The 17,311-nt window shown below is 44.8% G+C and overlaps 2 protein-coding genes across 7 annotated transcripts in view; one reads left to right on the top strand and one right to left on the bottom strand.

The window, feature by feature from the left end:
* LOC111149022 (BMP2 inducible kinase) overlaps window positions 1-3,803 on the top strand; it is a 122,684-nt gene extending 118,881 nt beyond the window's left edge. For all 3 annotated transcript variants that reach the window (XM_022505909.1, XM_022505907.1, XM_022505908.1), the window contains one exon: window positions 2,398-3,803. In XM_022505909.1, the coding sequence (XP_022361617.1) occupies window positions 2,398-3,734 (1,337 nt within the window). In that variant the 3' untranslated portion in view covers window positions 3,735-3,803. The remainder of the gene's footprint in view (window positions 1-2,397) is intronic.
* LOC111149023 (progestin and adipoQ receptor family member 3) overlaps window positions 1-17,311 on the bottom strand; it is a 37,899-nt gene that overhangs the window by 7,879 nt on the left and 12,709 nt on the right. For 3 of the 4 annotated variants that reach the window (XR_002640732.1, XM_022505911.1, XM_022505912.1), the window contains exons 5-6: window positions 15,036-15,126; window positions 11,904-12,078 (exon numbers count right to left, since the gene is read on the bottom strand). Coding sequence is in view for 3 of the 4 variants with exons in the window: in XM_022505911.1 (XP_022361619.1) it covers window positions 11,936-12,078; window positions 15,036-15,126 (234 nt within the window). In the remaining variant the exon portion in view is untranslated. Of the gene's footprint in view, window positions 1-9,328; window positions 12,079-15,035; window positions 15,127-17,311 lie in introns of those variants that run through there. The other variant, XM_022505910.1, reaches the window with a different exon arrangement.

Below are 17,311 nucleotides of genomic sequence, written 5' to 3'. Positions count from 1 at the left end.
AGTAGGCGTCTGGACCCCTGCCCCCGCCATGACCCGCGCCACTGCCCCGTTACTGCAGAGCGAGCTTGGACTCTGTCTGTGCTTGCCCTGGCTCCCACCCTCGACGGTACACCCCTGAAGGCAGAGACTGGGGAAACCAACATTCTCAGTGTAACCAACACTTTTTTTTAAATTAAACCTAAAAAAATGCAGTGACTGAATCCTGAGCTGAAAAAAATCTGCAAATGTAAAGAGTTCATTTTTGAATGTGACTTTCTTTCTTGTGTTCCGAGTGTACTGGGTGCGCCCGTGGCTCTGAGTTCAGAGTAGTCACTACTGTTCATTCGACAAGTGCTGATTCGTGCTAAGTGAGGTGGATGACAAATAGGACCGTGTCTGGGAGCCCATAATCGAGGAGGGAAAACAGACAAGCAGACAGTAATCGTAATACAGTGCCACTGAGGCTGGTTCTGAGTTCATCGGGAGCCCCCAATATGGGTATTTTTCTAGGGAAGTCTTTGCAGGGCCCTGGCATCGGCTGGGTCTTGAAACACAGCCGGGTCCCCTAGGCAAGTCAGCTGGGAGTGGGAGTGCTGGAAGGACGTTCCTGCAAGGGGTGGTATGACACCGGTAGGAAGATGTTCAAACAGCAGCGTGCCGCTTGAAACCCAGATCGGTTGGGTTCCTCAGTCTCTGATAGCAAACGTAAAGAGGTTGGGTAGCAGGAGAACTCGGGTAGAGCTATATACTCGTGGAAGACATCAGGGTCTGAGGCTAAAGATGTGGGAGGACAGGATCTATAGAAGGGCACCCTGTGCTGGGCTAAGGATTAGGGCTTTAGAGAGCCACTGAATGGGTTTAGGCTGTAGCCACATAATTAGTGTTTCAGAAAAGTCATTCTGGTGGCAGGATAGAGGAGCAGTTTGAGGGATGCGGTACTGGAGGGAACAGATTCAAGAGCTTAAAAACACTAACTCTTTGAGGAAGGAAGATGATTTCCAGACTTCTGTTGATTTGCAGAACTAGTTAGACGTGTCATTTACTAATTTAGTGGGAACTGGTGAGGAGCACATTTTAAGAGGAAAGACGCTCTCTTGAAATTACTGAGTTTGGAGTAATAGTAGGACACATATCATAAGTGTTAGATGAGTAAGATAAGTATTCATGGTCAGTAGTAGAGAGATGGAGTCGTGATGGTTAGCATGTAAGTATTTAAAACCAGGAGGACATACAGGAGGAGAGATCCAAGGATTGAACCCGGGGGATCATCCATGCCTTTGGAGATATTCGTGAAAGAAGTCTCTGTGTGCGTGATCCCGAAGGAATAGTCAGGGAGGTGGGAAGACAGTAGTACTGACTCCTAAAGAGAAGGTAAGAACTCGGGAGTGTCCTATGCCACAGGGACCACATTAATAACAGGAAAGTAAATGGTTCTTCCCTCAGAAGTTGATTGGCTTTCATGACGACAGACTCTACCTCCAACCCTAGCTAATTATTTTGAAAATACCTGATCTTAGTCAAAGGAAGGGAAGGGATGATTGGACATGTGGTTGGATCAGTTAAAACTGATCCCTACATCTGGAAAATCAATTCAGTATATCAGTGTCTTGGGGTGGCAGGATATCTTCATGTCACTAATACAGTCTTTATTATATGCCATACAGTGAAATCGTAAGGCACTATATTTGATGCAGTTTTATTATGCATCGTACAGAGAACATATTGGTAGGTAAGTTTTTTTTTTAAAGGTAGCATGCTTTTAGTGGAATGTTTAGTAGTGAAGATATGATAGTTAAAGGAAGATGTGGCATGTAGAGAAGGTAGATGTCCTTAGTACGGTCTCGGTTCAGTACCTGGTCCTTGTCTTTGATCAGATTATGGGGATGCACTCATGTTAGCCTAAGTCTTAAGATGACCAGAGGCTGATTTTAAAAAATTACAGTGAAATACGACTGAGCAGCCAAGCTCTTCCTGCTTGTTGATCTCTCTGGGAAAACTTTGTAACGGTCTTGAAATATAAGCAGAAGGGGGGGGGGGGTTGGTAAATGTGGGATTCTGAGGAGGGGCGATTCGCTGAATAATCTTACTTTGAAGGTGGGAGAAGAAAATCTGCCTGTGCTATATTCAGAGGCCCCTTCTGGGTACCATCAAATCAAAGCCAGCCGTGAAGGAGGGCCTTGGTGAGTAGGTGGTGTGTAGGGTACAGAGGCAAGTAAAAGTGTCTGCACTAGAGGACCTGACCGCCTAGTCCAGCACAAGTGCTTTCCCTAAGCCCAATGACGGAAGAGGTAACTATCGTTTTCTGTAGGTGAGCGGGAAGGAGGGACTTGTCATGCCTTGTGTCCTCGCATTCGGTTTGGAGCAGATGGGTCCCGAGGTGTGCTGGAATGCCGTAGTAATTGTTCTTTGAACCTGCAGGTTCCCCGGAGAAGAAAACGGAGCGTTCATCCGTGGGTGGAGAAGACGGCTCCGCGGACCCGATCAGGAGCAGACGAGCAAGTCCGGTGGCTAAGGACCAGCGGGCTGGGAAGAAAAGCGCAGAGAGCCCGTCGGTGCGGGGTCAGGTGCAGCGGCGGACCGAGGAGTCCGACAGTGACTTTGAGTCGGACCCGCCTTCTCCTAAGAGCAGCGAGGAGGACGAGCAGGAGGACGAAGAGGTCCTCCAGGGGGAACAGGGGGATTTTAACGACGATGACACGGAGCCGGAGAACCTGGGTCACCGGCCTCTGCTCATGGACTCGGACGAGGACGACGACGAGAAGCGCAGCTCCGACTCTGACGACGAGCGCGCCGAGGTGCGGGGCGGCCGCGGAGCCGCACTCGTCGGCCGCGGCCCGTCGCCCTCGGACGGGGCCGCGGACGCCGCGAGGCCGGAGGTGGACGTGTTCGGCGCCGTCCCCTTCCTCGCGGTGCGCGCCGGGCAGCCGCGCCAGGGCCCGCGCGAGGAGCCGCGCCCGCAGGACGCCGGTGCCGCCGCGCGCCCCGAGCCCGAGGAGCCCGACGTGTTCACGAAGGCGCCGTTCGGCCGTCGGGGGGGCGAGGAGGACGGCCCCGGCCGCCCGCGGAGCGTGGACGCGTTCGGCGCGACGCCCTTCCAGCCGGTCCCCGCGCCCGCGGGCGGCAGCGGCAGCCGCGAGGACCTGTTCGGGCTCGTGCCGTTCGAGGAGCTCGCGGGGGCCCCGCCGCCCCGGGCCAAGACGCGCGGCCTGCAGAAGCTGTCGTCCCGCCAGCGGCGCCCCAAGCCCGACGCGGCCAGGGCCAACGGCAAGCGGCACCACGGCGCGGCCGCCGCCGCCAGGAAGCCCGCCAAGCCCGCCTTCCGCACCCCCGAGCGCGTGCGCCGGCCCCGCAGGGCGGGCCGCCGCGACTCCCAGAGCAGCAACGAGTTCCTGACCATCTCGGACTCCAAGGAGAACATCAGCGTGGCCATGCCCGACGGCAGGGACCGGGGCGGCGGCCTGCAGCCCGAGGACAGCCTGCTGGCCCCCTTCGGCGCCAAGCCCTTCCGTCCGCCCGAGCTGCCCTGGCTCCCCCCGCACCACCCGCCGCACCCGGGCCTGAGCGACCCGCGGGCCGAGCACGGCCCCGTCCTGCCCGGGCGGCCCAGGGCGAGCTCGCGGCCCGGCGCGCTGCACAGCCCCGAGGCGCTGCGGACGGACGACTTCGGCGCGGTGCCCTTCACCGAGCTGGTGCTGCGGGGCGCGCCGGCCGAGCTGGACCCGTTCGGGGCCGCGCCGTTCCCCTCCAAGCAGTAGCGGCCCGGACGCGCGCGGGCCGGGACGCCCGTCGCCAGAGCGTGAGCAGTTGTGTGAATCCGCGAGAACACGCGTCTGTCCGTGTGCCACTCGTGCCCAGCCCGTCGGAACAGGCCATTTTCAATAAACCAAATGGAGAGAGGAAGGCTCCGCGCAGGGCAGGGGCGCCCGGCATGCAGGGACGGCGCGGGCCACCTCTGCAGCCATGTCGCCCGGAGCGGGCCTGGACAGTCCCTCGTCTCCGAGCGGTGCGTCCCTGGGTGTGCGCGCTCCGGGCTCCTGGCACGATCCGGCCGTGAAGACCGAGCGCGTCGGTCCGAGCACCAGCCGCGCTCGCGGAGCTTTCAGTCTCTCCCCGCCGCACGCGGTGTAGACCCTGGTTCTCCTGGAGAATCGCTGAGCTCCCGTCTGCGGGGAGCGGAGATGCCGGTCCCCGCGCCGTCCGCGGCGTCGCGGAGCCAGAGCGACGGACTGAGGCGCCTCGGACGGTCGCATTTTCCAAGACAAGTGCCATTAGGATGGAGCACCCCGCGGGCGTCCCCGACAAGACCGGGGGACACGGGGCGCGCACGGGGTCCGGGAGAGAGACCGGGAACGTCAGGAACACTCTGGTTCCCGAATGGCTTCTTGCTCCCAGTGTTGCCGTCGTGCCCGGAATAAAGCAGATCGTTGGGAAAACGGGGAGTGAGGACAGGGTTGTAGGGAAACTGTACTCCAGGACAAACACATGTAGCCGAAACCCTGAGTTTTTGAGCCGTTTACAACATAAAATCGTGTTGCATCGAGTAATGGACTTTACTATAAAGTACCACCTTCCCGGGATGTCCCCGAGTCACGAGCAGCAGCTCCCCGGCTAGCTTCGGGCGGGGAGTGTTTTCCTGCAGCGCGCGGACCAGTGGAACCCACGAAGCCTTACGGGCAGGACCCCGCGTCCTGCCGCAAGTACCTCTGCCCCGACCCAGCGGACCCTCGGGCGGCTCCACGGGGTCCGCCGGCGAGGAGCGAGCCTCTCACTTCTCCGGGCTGACGCGTCCGTCTCCGGTGACAAGAGAACCCAGCTACCAAATTGCCTTTTTTTTTTTTTTTTTTAACACCCCAAATCCTAATTAGAAACTTGAGATTTTATAGAAATTGTTTAATAAGATAGAAATTACTATATGAATTAATGTGAATCCAGTATCTGTGCTTCCTGTGTCTCTGGCTATTTTAAGTTATAATTAACTGTTCTTCCCTATCAACATTTAGAAGTTTCTAGAACTGTTAAAGCTATTTACAAAAAGGGGTGGAAACTAATTAACTGGCACTCTTATTGTTTGCTATACCTTAAACGAACTTTCTTTGAACCCAATTAAAGTCTATTTTATGAGTAATCTTATTAGAATCTCTTAATTATAGTGCCCCAAATGGGATGAGCTGTTTGCCTGTTTTCACAGTTCTAAACTTGGAAAGAAGCAAAGTATATGTGACTAAACTATATATTCATGTTTATTGTTTTTTCCTTTGATGTTTGAAATCGGATATAAATTTGTGGACAAATAGGGAAGCAATATGTGAATCACAGTGTAGCAGAGGCAGACCAAGCATCGTGTTACTGCTTAAGAATCGTATTTTTAGAGCCCGACTGCACCAATTACTTGTCCTTGTGCCAAAGGCAAATATTATGTTTGCACCTCCCCCCCCCATTCTCAGGTTGATTAATACTGCTAATGCAAATGCTCAAGTCGATATTTTTCAAAACTTTACAAGGTAGACTCAAGTGATACTTTTCTTTCATTTAGTAAATTCATGAACTATATATAGTAGGTTTGTATCAAACAGATTTTTTTTTTTTTAATGAAAATTTGTTGGTTGATGTGTACACAGTATGTTGACTATTTTAGTCCTCGGCCTTGGTCTCTGCTAGACCTCATGAGTTTCTTAATTTAAAAGAGGTAGTAGATGAATTAATGTGGTCTCCTTGGGATGTAAACATGAAATACTTAGATTGTGTCTGATACCAAGGCCTTGCTTACACTTGCTTTTCAATACACTGAACAATTGTGATTTAGACACTGATGTAGACGCTTCGGGCTTACAAAGTTGGATGGATTCTAAGGAAGCAGTTTTGACATGGTTTAAAATATTCCCGTCCTTGTGTTTCTGGTATCACAGCCCAGTGACTTTCCTCTCTTGAGACTGTAGCTCAGAGGAACTATTAGGATTCAACAGGTGACCTAACTAGATAGAAATGGGGAGATTCCTGTGTGCTGACGTAAAGGCCTTTTCCAAGGAGTATAGGATTTGGGTTGCTTTCCATTTTTCATTATCTCCTCCCACTACTGTTAGGATGTAGGCCACTCAAGCAATGCCCAGGTGATTCCCTTATGCGAGTTCGCAGACTGGAGCTCCAAGGCACGGCAAAGAGCCTAACCCATACTTGGGACACAGGTTTCAGGAAACGTTTGGTACTGTTATGGGATGGCCCAATTCTCGTTTAAGGAAGGAAAGTTGAAATTATTTTTCCTGTTATTAATCAGGTGTTCTCTGTGCTTTTGTACGTAGTCCTAACAACCTGTAATACTTGAACATCACTAAGGGAAGTAAATTATGAAACTAGCAAAAATCTGAGGCCAAAGTTATTTCTGTCCTAACAGCTTTAATAATGCTTATTGATTTTGAATAATCGTTGTTTAAAAGTGGACCATTCAGTTAACTTTTTAAATGTCACTTCAGCACAACTGTGTTTAAAAGATCAGCTTTTATGGCACTGAAGAATGTATCTGCTGAGACATGGAAGTTGCTTGGTGTATGTATTAGGTAGAGGAAGAAGGTTTTTAGGCCGGATGAAAAGTTAACTATTTATTCAGAAGTATCGATTGGGAAATTCAGGAGACCCACGCCCTCCCTGCATGTGTATTTGGGCGCAGTTATGACCTTATTTGGAATTGTAGACAGATACACCTTCTGATCCCACCCGTTTATTATTTTAACAGTGATAGATTGTTGTCTTCCTGCGGCTAGTGGAGAAGAGTCGGGTGGAACCCCTCTTCTGCTCTGATGTTCATCAGGCAGAGCCATTTTCTGCTTAGTTCAAGTTTTGGTACTTCATATAAGCATTGCTAGAAGGTACACACATGTATTAGTATCACTAGTTCTGAGGAGTTTGGTACATTTTTTTAATATGTGTAGAATGTGCAGTAAACTTTTTCTTCCTTTTAGCAAATTCACTCATCATTGCTAGGTCTGATACTGAGCTGACAGATCTACTGTGACAATGAGATGACATATCTACTGTGAGAATAAAAATTATGTTTGAAAACTTTTATGCACCAGGGTGCTTATATATTGAGGAAAATATATAAACACACGCATGCATGCAAATGTCACATCTCTCTACTGTGGAGTTAATGTGAATTTTTAATTTTAAATGGAATTGCAACCACAATCATTACTAAAAGAACATTCACTCCTAGGGAGGTTTTACAAAAGCCACTAAAAGAATGAGGTAGATGAAAATGCAATGGGTTGTCATTTGGGGTTATTTTTATTTAAAAATTGTGCTACTTTTGAAAATTGTTTTTATTACTACTCTCTTTTTGTGATTGAAAGGTCATCTAATAGTAAGCAGTATAGTAATAGGAAGCTACTTTTTAAATTGCTGGCAAACAGCTTTAAGTGCACTTTCTTTGATTACACTTCCATTTTTTGTTAAACTTGAATTTTCTGAAGCCTTTTATGTACCACTAAGCAAATAACTTTAACTTTTAATAAACCTGATTTACATGTTTATTATATTTCTAAAGTAACTTCAGTCCTCAAATCTAGCTGGGAAACTGTTTATGAGATAGAATCAGTTGATTTTTTTTCTTTCTACATCTAATTAAGCACTAACTGATTTTACTACTTTATTGCCTTTACATTGCTTATTATTGACTGAATTCTGTCCCTCATTCACTTTGTTTTGTTTGAAATTTAAAATTATTTTCTTACTGTATTTATCATACCTACTGTTTTAATAATCTGCTTTCTTTAAATGCAATAAATCCCAAATGGATGGCATATTCTTTGTAATTAGTGACTGTGGAGTTTTTCATTATTTGTCTTAAATGTTTTGGATGTAGACTTTGATTCAGCTCTTATTCACACTACAGACATGAAAGCACCTGTTATGCTCCAACTAGTAGAATAGAAAAATGAATAGGATTAGATTTCTGTTCTTAGGGTAAAGCTCACAGTGTGGGATTTAAGTAGGAAAACATTGTAACCTAGCATTCTTGCAGCAAGAATACTTCATAGCACAAGCTGTTCAGGAACTACAATTACGGATTATTACAATGACGAAGGTAAGGCAAAGCCTGACTCTGAAGTACCTTGTGAACGTCCGGCATTGTCTTTGCTTGTGTCTGATTTATTGAAGCTTCTTAAAATCTGGTAACATATATAACTTAAAAAGTACTTGGTTAAATAAAATACTGTAATCCTTGATTATGTCAGAAAAGAGGCTTTGGGATGTTAAAGAGAAAACCTCTTTATTGGACGGTGCTGGTGGGGGCTATGTCTGGTCAAGACCACATCATCTTAGGTAGTATTTCACAAACGGGGGGCTTTAGGCTGGTGGCTTGTGGAAAGATTCGTCTTGTTATGAACTTTTTTGCTTTTTTTGACTTAGTAACATCTAAAGTTACATGGAAGAATAAGGGCCCTGTGTCTTTTTAGTAAATGGTACAAAGTGTGGAATGCACCACTGTTCAAGCTGAGTTATGGTTAACTTCTTTAGAGAAAAACATATCCCGCGATTAGAGCTATTTATATCCCCTTTTAAGGTTATAAATGATATAAAGGATGTAAATGATGCCAGCTCGGGCATCATCGGTAAGATGTAGCTAGTTATTCTCATAGTGGAGTTTTCTGTAGCGCATTTACAAACAGCGGCCTCTGCCACAGGCGGCCGGCACGACTGCAGTTACACGTACGTTCCGGGCAGAGTTTCTGATCCCAGACTTCGCAGCTGGGCGAGGGCTTTGGTGGCTGCCATTCCTACCCTCTAAGGCGACAGCTGCCACTTTTCACTAGAGACCGCTACCTACTGCTGTCACCTGTCCCTTGCGAAAGTGTTTCCTTAAAGGTAGTTTCGGTTTTGGGTCACTCCCTTACTCCCTACTCAGGACGTATAGGGAATTTCTGGGGACATCGGTACCAACGGCCTCTGCACCTCTTCTGAGGACACACAGTCACTGTGGTGATGCTGGGAAAAAGACATTCCGTCCCTACCCCGAACAGCCGAGCTCTTTCTTCACGCATTTTGGCAGGGCTGGGACTACCCAGACTGACGACTTCAGGTGGATACACATCCACTCAGCTCGGCCGCTGGCAGGAACCCAGGAGTGCAGGCTCTGCCCCTGACCTTGACTACAGGGCAAAGGATCGCTCTAGGGAGGGACCTGCCGAATGGCGTTGCACAGCTTTATGCTAGTCGGTCACAATCTTCAAATCGGTTACTCTGTTCGGGCAGGATGCCGACGGATGGGACAGAGATTCCCTGAGTCTTCATTCCTGATTCTAAAATACGATTCTGAAGCCGTTACGTATTACAAAGAATGACAAGCGGCACGTAATACCTTTAGTAAACCGGTTTATTTACATCACACCTATTTGCCATGCAGCTTACTGAGTTGCACTCTGTCATACCAAAAAAGACAAGCACTATCTTTTGAAAATGGCTTTATATAGAAAGATAATTGCCTCCAATGAATTAACTACAACCTTATAAATCACAATAGACAGTTTAAAACCGCCACGGATAGTTTTAAAATGCACGTGTAAAGTCTGTAGGTAAAGAGCTTTTCTAGTTTACACACTGTAAAATTAAAACCAGTTTTTTTAGTATGGTAGCTGAAGAGTGTACTTTTAATCTTATTTTAATCTATAAAACCAAAAATAACTTAAATATACATTATTACAAGGCTCAGATTTGTAGGCAATTTTTAAATATTCTCTCATGTTAACAATGTCTTACAAATTTTGCCAGTAGCGCTATGCACACAGTAGGTGGTCAGTAAATGCTGACATACAGAAGTGTTTATAGTTGACAGCAATCCACACTCATCCATTCATTTCCTACTTTATAATAAAATATTTTATAGTAAAGATGAAAACGAGAGAGGATAGGTGCCTTACAATATTTAACATTTTCATAAAAAGATGACATGTTCCCATGGTAGAATTCTCCCTACAGTCAGACTTGTATGCCTTTTAAATTAAAAAAAAAAAAAAAAAAAAACAGTCAAACATAGTATGCCTTTTTAATCCATTAATTTGGATGGCAAGTATTAGATAATTCATACACTCTCTAACAAAAAACCAGGAATGTTTTTAAAAAACTTAGAGAAAATAGAGCTTAAAGTTCAATGTTTCTATTTTGAGAAGATTTTATAGTAAAATGGTACCAGGCCTAAAATAACTAGACTTTTCTATTTTTAAATTAATTCTAACTATTCTCAGTGTATTTTATTGGGCCAAAATGACAAAATATCTTATTTAAAATCAACAATACCACGTTAGACCCCTAAGGGTTGTTTTGGGGAAAATACATCCTATTATTACAGCAAAGTCTTTTTTTATCACTCAGCATAGGAATCAAATTTCTGGCCTTAGGAGGCAAAGTAGCCATTTTCAAAGTAGTGTGTTCATCATCATAATGGTACAATACAGCGCCCTTAGCCTACTGGGAAGACTCTCCGTGCTGAGATGCTAGCATGGGGAATTTATACTCCAAAAACACTACACCGAAAAGAAACCAAAATTTTACAGATAGATAAACTGAGGCACATTAAAGTAACATCCCTAACATGAGATACAGAAATGGCAATGTGGAAGTAAGCTTCACCCTCAATCAACACTAATTCCGGTGCTTTGAAGCTACACCAGTATTTAAAGCAACTCATGTGACCCCATCAAGAAATCTGGATAATATTTTATATCGCGATGAACATGTTTTTGCGAATGCGTCCAAAGGGATCTAATTTACACACACGAAAAGACCAAGGAATGAGAAGAGCATGTATGCTGGGGTGGTGAGATCTATTTCTTAGGCATATACAATAAAGATATATAAATGCTTCAGGCCCAAGTATGAGATCGTGTTTACCAACACTCTGCGCAGTCAGTAAAACGCTCACGTGCGCGTAAACAGGGAAAGACTAGCGTACGGGGGAATAATCCTGTTGTCAACTGGGGCATCTACGTGACTTTGTTCTAAGGCTTAACGTTCATTTCAGGGTCAACCCTGGGCCATCTGGACGCTGTGGCCTTGAAAGTAGCACCCATATAACTGGGAACTCCCACCCATCAAGAAATTTAGTAGGACTGCGAATTCAGAGAGGTGAAACTCTATTTTGCTACAGGAATTTTGGAACGAAAAATCTGTAATCCACTGGCAAGAGTGCCGTTATTATATGGAACTTAGTAATAGTCCTTGAAATTAAAAAAGCTTAAAAAAAAGCTGAAAAGCCTTAGTTATTAGACCACAGAATTTGTTGCCTGATCATATCTTCAGTTTTTAATGTGATTCTTTCGGATGGGAAATGACGATGCAAGTTCTTTTCCTCTTAATGCCTCTCTCAACTCAGGGGAGGGAAGGTTTAAAGTTTTTGTTCTAGCAAACTAACAAATCCAACGTGCCTAAGGAGAAGGGAGCCTACAGCTAAAGGAAATCATACCTTAAGTGCCAGTTTCTCACAACCCGTGTATTTAAAGGCGAGTGATGACTCAGAACGGCACTCCTGGCTGTGCTAAGCACAGGCTACTGCAACCCTGGCCTTGAGGAGGCACTTCGACTGGATCCACTACTGTAAGTATCTTCTATTAAAGGAATCACACAGGATGACTCCGTTTTATAATGGAGGTGAAGGCCTTCCTAAGGAAATGAAGCTGGTGTAAAGTAAAACTAATACTATTTCTACACTGGTTTCACGACCATTGTTGTAATTGTCAACTAATTTTCACTTTCTGTACAAGCAGCAAATTAGTAGTTTTAAGGGCTGGAAAGCAGTTATTATTACAGATTCCCAAGTATATTCTTCCATTTTTATAAAGTATTACTCATGATATATTAAATAGGAGGATAAAGGAAAAACTAACGTGAATCTTAGAAACAGTGGGGTAGACAACTCCCCGTGACATATTGCTTACCAACTGTATACAGCAGGCGGCCATTCCTGCATTCACAAATGTGAAACATAGCCCGGGCACGGCTTGCTGTGTCTGTACTGCATGACGTACACTGTAGACTGATGCCACCAATATAACATCGCCACTGCCAGGACATGCCATATCTGGTGGCTTGATCCGAGGTAGTTTAGTTGTCCTAGAAGGGAAGGCAGAGACACAAGAATATTGACTGTAATATTTTGATATTAAAATACGAATATATTTTTATCTCTGGACTTGGAAATAATGGCTTCGCAGCAAAAAGATTTTGGCAGCGTCAGAGCACCTGGAGACTGACAGGAGATTCATTCAAACCCGAAGGTTTTTTTTTTTTAAAGGATGAATTCATATTTGGGCCTACTTTAAGGACATTGGTGAATTCTGGAAATACTATTCCAAATGTGTCTTCCAAACTAATTTGGTTAATTTCAGGAATCTGATTTTTCGTCTCCCTGGTCTCATGTGTCACTTATCTGGATATATGTGCCATGGACTAATCCACAAAATGTAATTAGTATGGCTTCATCGTTACTGAGGTTGATTAGTTCTCACACACACACACACACACACACACACACACACACACACACACCTTAGAACTACTTCTCTTTGTGCTTAAATTCCAAGGGGATTAGATAATTGACACGCAAGAAGCTTCTTGAAAAAGAACAAAATAAATGAAATCCAGAGCTGTAGAAATTTAGATTAACTCTCTTTTCCTTACTGATGGTGCTTCTGTGGTCATGTCATGTAAACATTCTCAGTCACCATTCCTGTCTCTTCTTACCAAGAGGAATAGCACAGTGCGTAGATTTTAAACTGTAAGTCCACACAATCCTTTCTGTGGGGCTTCCTAGCCTTTTTTGGTGCCACGGTGTACTGTGACAGTCTAGTGAAACCCACAGACTCATTTTCAAAAGCACAAAACACAGAGGATTACAAAGAAAACTGATCACATTATCAGATAAGTATCATAGATATATTCAATTGTGTTCATGGACACCTTTGGGGATCCTTGGACCCCGTCAGATACCACTGTGCTGTTTCTACGTTTGTAAAGATGTAACTGAGCTGAAAGTAAGTTCTTCAGTGTCAATCTGTTGATTTCCTAGTAGTCAGCCACCATTCTCACCGCTGCACGGTTCTCTCTACAGCCAGGTCTTAAATGGGGACTGGGGAGACGCGGTTTCTAAGCCACTCATTCAAAAGCATCTGAGCTATCACTTTTATCCATGAAGCTTCTCATCTCGTAGGGTCTCCGGATGTCTGCTGCTCCCACCCTGCCCGCACCGCCACACACTCAGCTCTATGGGGGCACGGTTTAAGTCAACCTCATCTGGGAGAAATGTTAAGTTATGTAACATTTGACCTTTTACAGGGATTCTATGTTCGACAACTGGAAACTTCCGGTATGAAAGTTCTGGCATAAAAAACTTCTGGCATAAAAATACTATGGCTACAATTATGTAATGTAGAAAAATGTCATGGTTCAGTTCATGAAAAAATAAGTAATAAAAGAATTATTAGGGGCGCCTGGGTGGCTCAGTGGGTTAAAGCCTTTGCCTTCGGCTCAGGTCATGATCCCAGGGTCCTGGGATCGAGCCCCGCATCGGGCTCTCTGCTCAATGAGGAGCCTGCTTCTCCCTCTCTGCCAGCCTCTCTGCCTACTTGTGTCTCTGTCAAATAAATAAATCAGTAAATCTTAAAAAAAAAAAAAGGAATTATTAATAAGGTGCTACAAAAATGTATTTTGCTAGAACCGTTTCCTGAGGAAAATTGTGGCTCTCCCTGAAGGAGGGCCACTCTTCAATGTAGGGTCATGTCCCACTTAGGCTTTGGAATCCGAATGTTTACCCTCAGGTTCTTCTTACTCTTATTTAAAACTTACCGGTGACAACCAAGTTCACGGAAGAAAGCCTGTGATCTATACATTCTCCAGATCAGGGTTTCTCATCCTTTTCCTTCCCAACATGCATTATGAGTAGCATAATCCTATCTTCAATTCACTGTGGAAGACATTCTTAACCCAGGAAGGAGGGACAAGTCTGCAGTTTGAAAGTGAACACTGTCCTACATCTAGCTCCTCACATCAAAAAATCACTGCTCTACGCACTCTGTTCTCTTGACTCAAGCCAAAGATCCCTAGACTTCTGTCACTGTGTCCCTTACCCAACTGCATCCTCCACTTCCGGGACTGAGGTCGAGGAAGGACCATCACAATAGTTGCTGACTCGTACTGAGTGCTTACTACTCGTGAGGAACTTGCTAAATGGTTCATGTACACTTTCTCACGTAATCCTCACAACACCATGAGAGAAAGTATGATCTCCAGACTCAGATGAGGAAATGACCCGAAAAAGCACGAGTAATTTCTTTAGCTCGTGCAGCTAGTAAGAGGGTGACGTGGATTTGAAGCCCAGCAGTCTGACTCCAGACCTTCGTTCCTAAACAAGCAAATACAGATTTTGGACAACATTATTCATTCTACCCAGTGACCTCTTAGTTATTTTCTATCAAAGGTGGTTTTTTTTTTCTGGACTGAAGAATCAGGGAAATCTGTCCTTCTATTGAGGTACTAGCTTGTGTGTATCTTGCAGACGTGAAGACCCTTCACTTACGTATTTTCCCTTTAGCACTGGGTATTAGGAAGCTGAAAGGCAGATTGGCGGCCTTTATCTACTTTTAGAACCTCAGGATGGATATATGGTGAAGTGATCCTAACCCTGGCTTCTTTTTGTTATCTTATTTTCCTCTCTTTTCTTATTTCTTGTTTTGTGGATCTCTACATACATAAATTACTTTTTAAGTTGAGTTGGTTTATAAAGAAGTCAATGGTAACTGATAATTAGTATTCCACAAAAAAAGCAGAGTTTGGGAGTCAGAAGACTCCTAGCTCTGTCACTAGCTCATAATCAGGAAATGGTGGTGAGCTCATCTACTGCACTCGAGTTTGTGAAAGTCCTTTGAAAGTTAAGCTTTTAGATAACATTTGACAATAGGAGAGCTGTTCTGTAACCAATAATATTGAAAAAAACTAACTTTTGATACTCAAGCACATACTTCTACCATATATTTAGAAGAAAGTCGCGAGATCACCATGAAAGTGATACTTACCTGGAAAGTACCGCTCTGGAACTTTGGAGATGTAGAACAGGAAAGCCAGAAGAGCAATCACATACATCACAATTACACGGGGTGCAAAGTCCTGAAAAGCAAAACATTTTTTCACAGATCTTTTTCCTGTGACTGAATTCCTCATTTATTAGGAATCTAATTCACAGATTAGGTAGAAGTCATAGGTGGAATTTAACCTTGTTAAATCTTAATTGTAGACAGTCTCCAATTATGGAAATCTTGTTCTCACTGCTGTAGGAAACGGGCGCTAGGCTGGCTTCGTCCGTGACTCTTGGTTTTGGCTCCAGTCATGGTCTCAGGGTTGTGAGACTAAGCCCCTGTGGGGCTCCCTGCTCCCCGGCAGAGTCTACTTGGGATTCTCTCCCTTTCCTTCTTCCTCCCTGTAGGAAATGGCCCGCAGAAGTAGAGCGCAGTGCTCTAACAGTGAGGGCACTAAGGGAGCCAGAACTATACCACGGTTGAAGGTCCTAAGGACACCCCAACTAGAGGTGCGCGGGTGGAACGCGTATGGGGACTGGAGGTACCAGTGGAATAAGCAAAAACTGAAGATCAGGGGCACCTGGGTGGCTCAGTGGGTTAAGCCTCCGCCTTCAGCTCAGTTCATGATCCCAGGGTCCTGGGATCGAGCCCCACATCCGGCTCTCTGCTCGGCGAGGACCCTGCTTCCCTTCCTCTCTCTCTTCCCTTCCCTTGCCTGCCTCTCTGCCTACTTGTGATCACTGTCTGTCAAATAAATAAATAAAATCTTTAAAAAAACAAAACAAAACAAACAAACAAACAAACAAAAAAACCAAAACAAAACCGAAGATCAGGGACTTGTGGTTAAAAAGACACAAGAGTGTTGGGAGCACCTGGGTGATTCATTCCGTTAAGCGTCTGCTTTCAGCTCAGGTCATGATCCCAGTGTCCTAGGACCCAGCTCCACGTCAGGCTCCCTGCTCAGCGGAGAACCTGCTTCTCCCTCTCCCTCTGCCCCTGCTTGTGTCTCCCTCTCCCTCTCAAATAAATAAATAAATAAAATCTTTAAAAAAAAAAAAAAAAAAGAGGTTTGGCCCAACAAGAAATCTGTTCACCAACCCAGATAAGTGGTCCTCCTGAAACTACTATATGAAGCAGTCCCTCTCTCAGCTCTAACTGGAAAGCTTTTCCTCGCCCTAAGAAAATTAGCCAGCTAAAATTGATACATATTGATCCTAATTCTGGTTGTAAATTCACAAGAAGCCATTTAAGAAATAAAGACAAGGGGCGCCTGGGTGGCTCAGTGGGTTAAAGCCTCTGCCTTCGGCTCAGGTCATGGTCCCAGGGTCCCGGGATCGAGCCCCACATCAGGCTCTCTGCTCGACGGGGAACCTGCTTCCTCCTCTCTCCCTGCCTACTTGTGATCTCTGTCAAATAAATAAATAAAAATCTTTAAAAAACAAAAAGAAATAAAGACAAATTACTTCTCTCTACACATAGTTGACAATTATCCTGGCCCTCCTGAAATCCTACATTCTTAAAATAATGAACATGAGAACACAACCATACCCTGCTTCCCAGAATTAGCCCTTCTGGAACTTTTCATCTTTGGTTAAGTCTCTCTCTCTTTCCCCATCTTTTAAAAATTACAGCTTATTGGAGAATTTCTCAGGAAGTCTCCCTCTGCTTCTTCACTGGAATGATCTGTGATCACATTAGATTTCTATCTTTCAGAACCACTCTTTTCCTCAACCATATTTCTATTGTAAGATTTCTGAAACCAGGAAAGCACCCATATTTTTCTGAATTTCTCAAAAATCTACTGGCTCAATAGGTCTGGTTCTCTTTCTCATTATAAGCTTAAAAGGGATGTGTTTATGTCATGTCAAATTCTGGTCCCTTCTCTGTCAATAACCAGTTATTCATTTCGGGTTAGAATTAAATCTAGAATTGTAGTTCACCATTGTACTTTCTTAAACTTATATTCAGGAAATTAAAATTGGCAAAGAAATGAGGTTTTCAGTTATTAGGATCACTGAAGTTCATCACCACTGTCTCACTTTCTCCCAATTTCTTAATGTTATGAAGAAAGCATCACCCTGTTCTCCAGCTGACAAAGTGGCTGGCCAAGTCATAGCACTCGATTTGCTAGATCACAGAATTTCCTTTCTTTCTAGTTTTTTACCCAAATGCTTTCCATCATGCTGTTGCCAACTTCATTCAAGCACATATAAGCCTACTCTTAGTTCTGTCTTCTAAAAAATATGTGATCCTTTTGTATAAAACCTGCAGTTAAA

This window comes from Enhydra lutris, unplaced genomic scaffold (genome assembly GCF_002288905.1).
Source record: "Enhydra lutris kenyoni isolate GAN:26980312 unplaced genomic scaffold, ASM228890v2 scaffoldscaffold21, whole genome shotgun sequence".
NCBI classification, from domain to species: domain Eukaryota; kingdom Metazoa; phylum Chordata; class Mammalia; order Carnivora; family Mustelidae; genus Enhydra; species Enhydra lutris.
The sequence above is the reverse complement of the archived record's forward strand: the minus strand, read 5'-3'. Positions and strand labels throughout refer to the sequence as shown.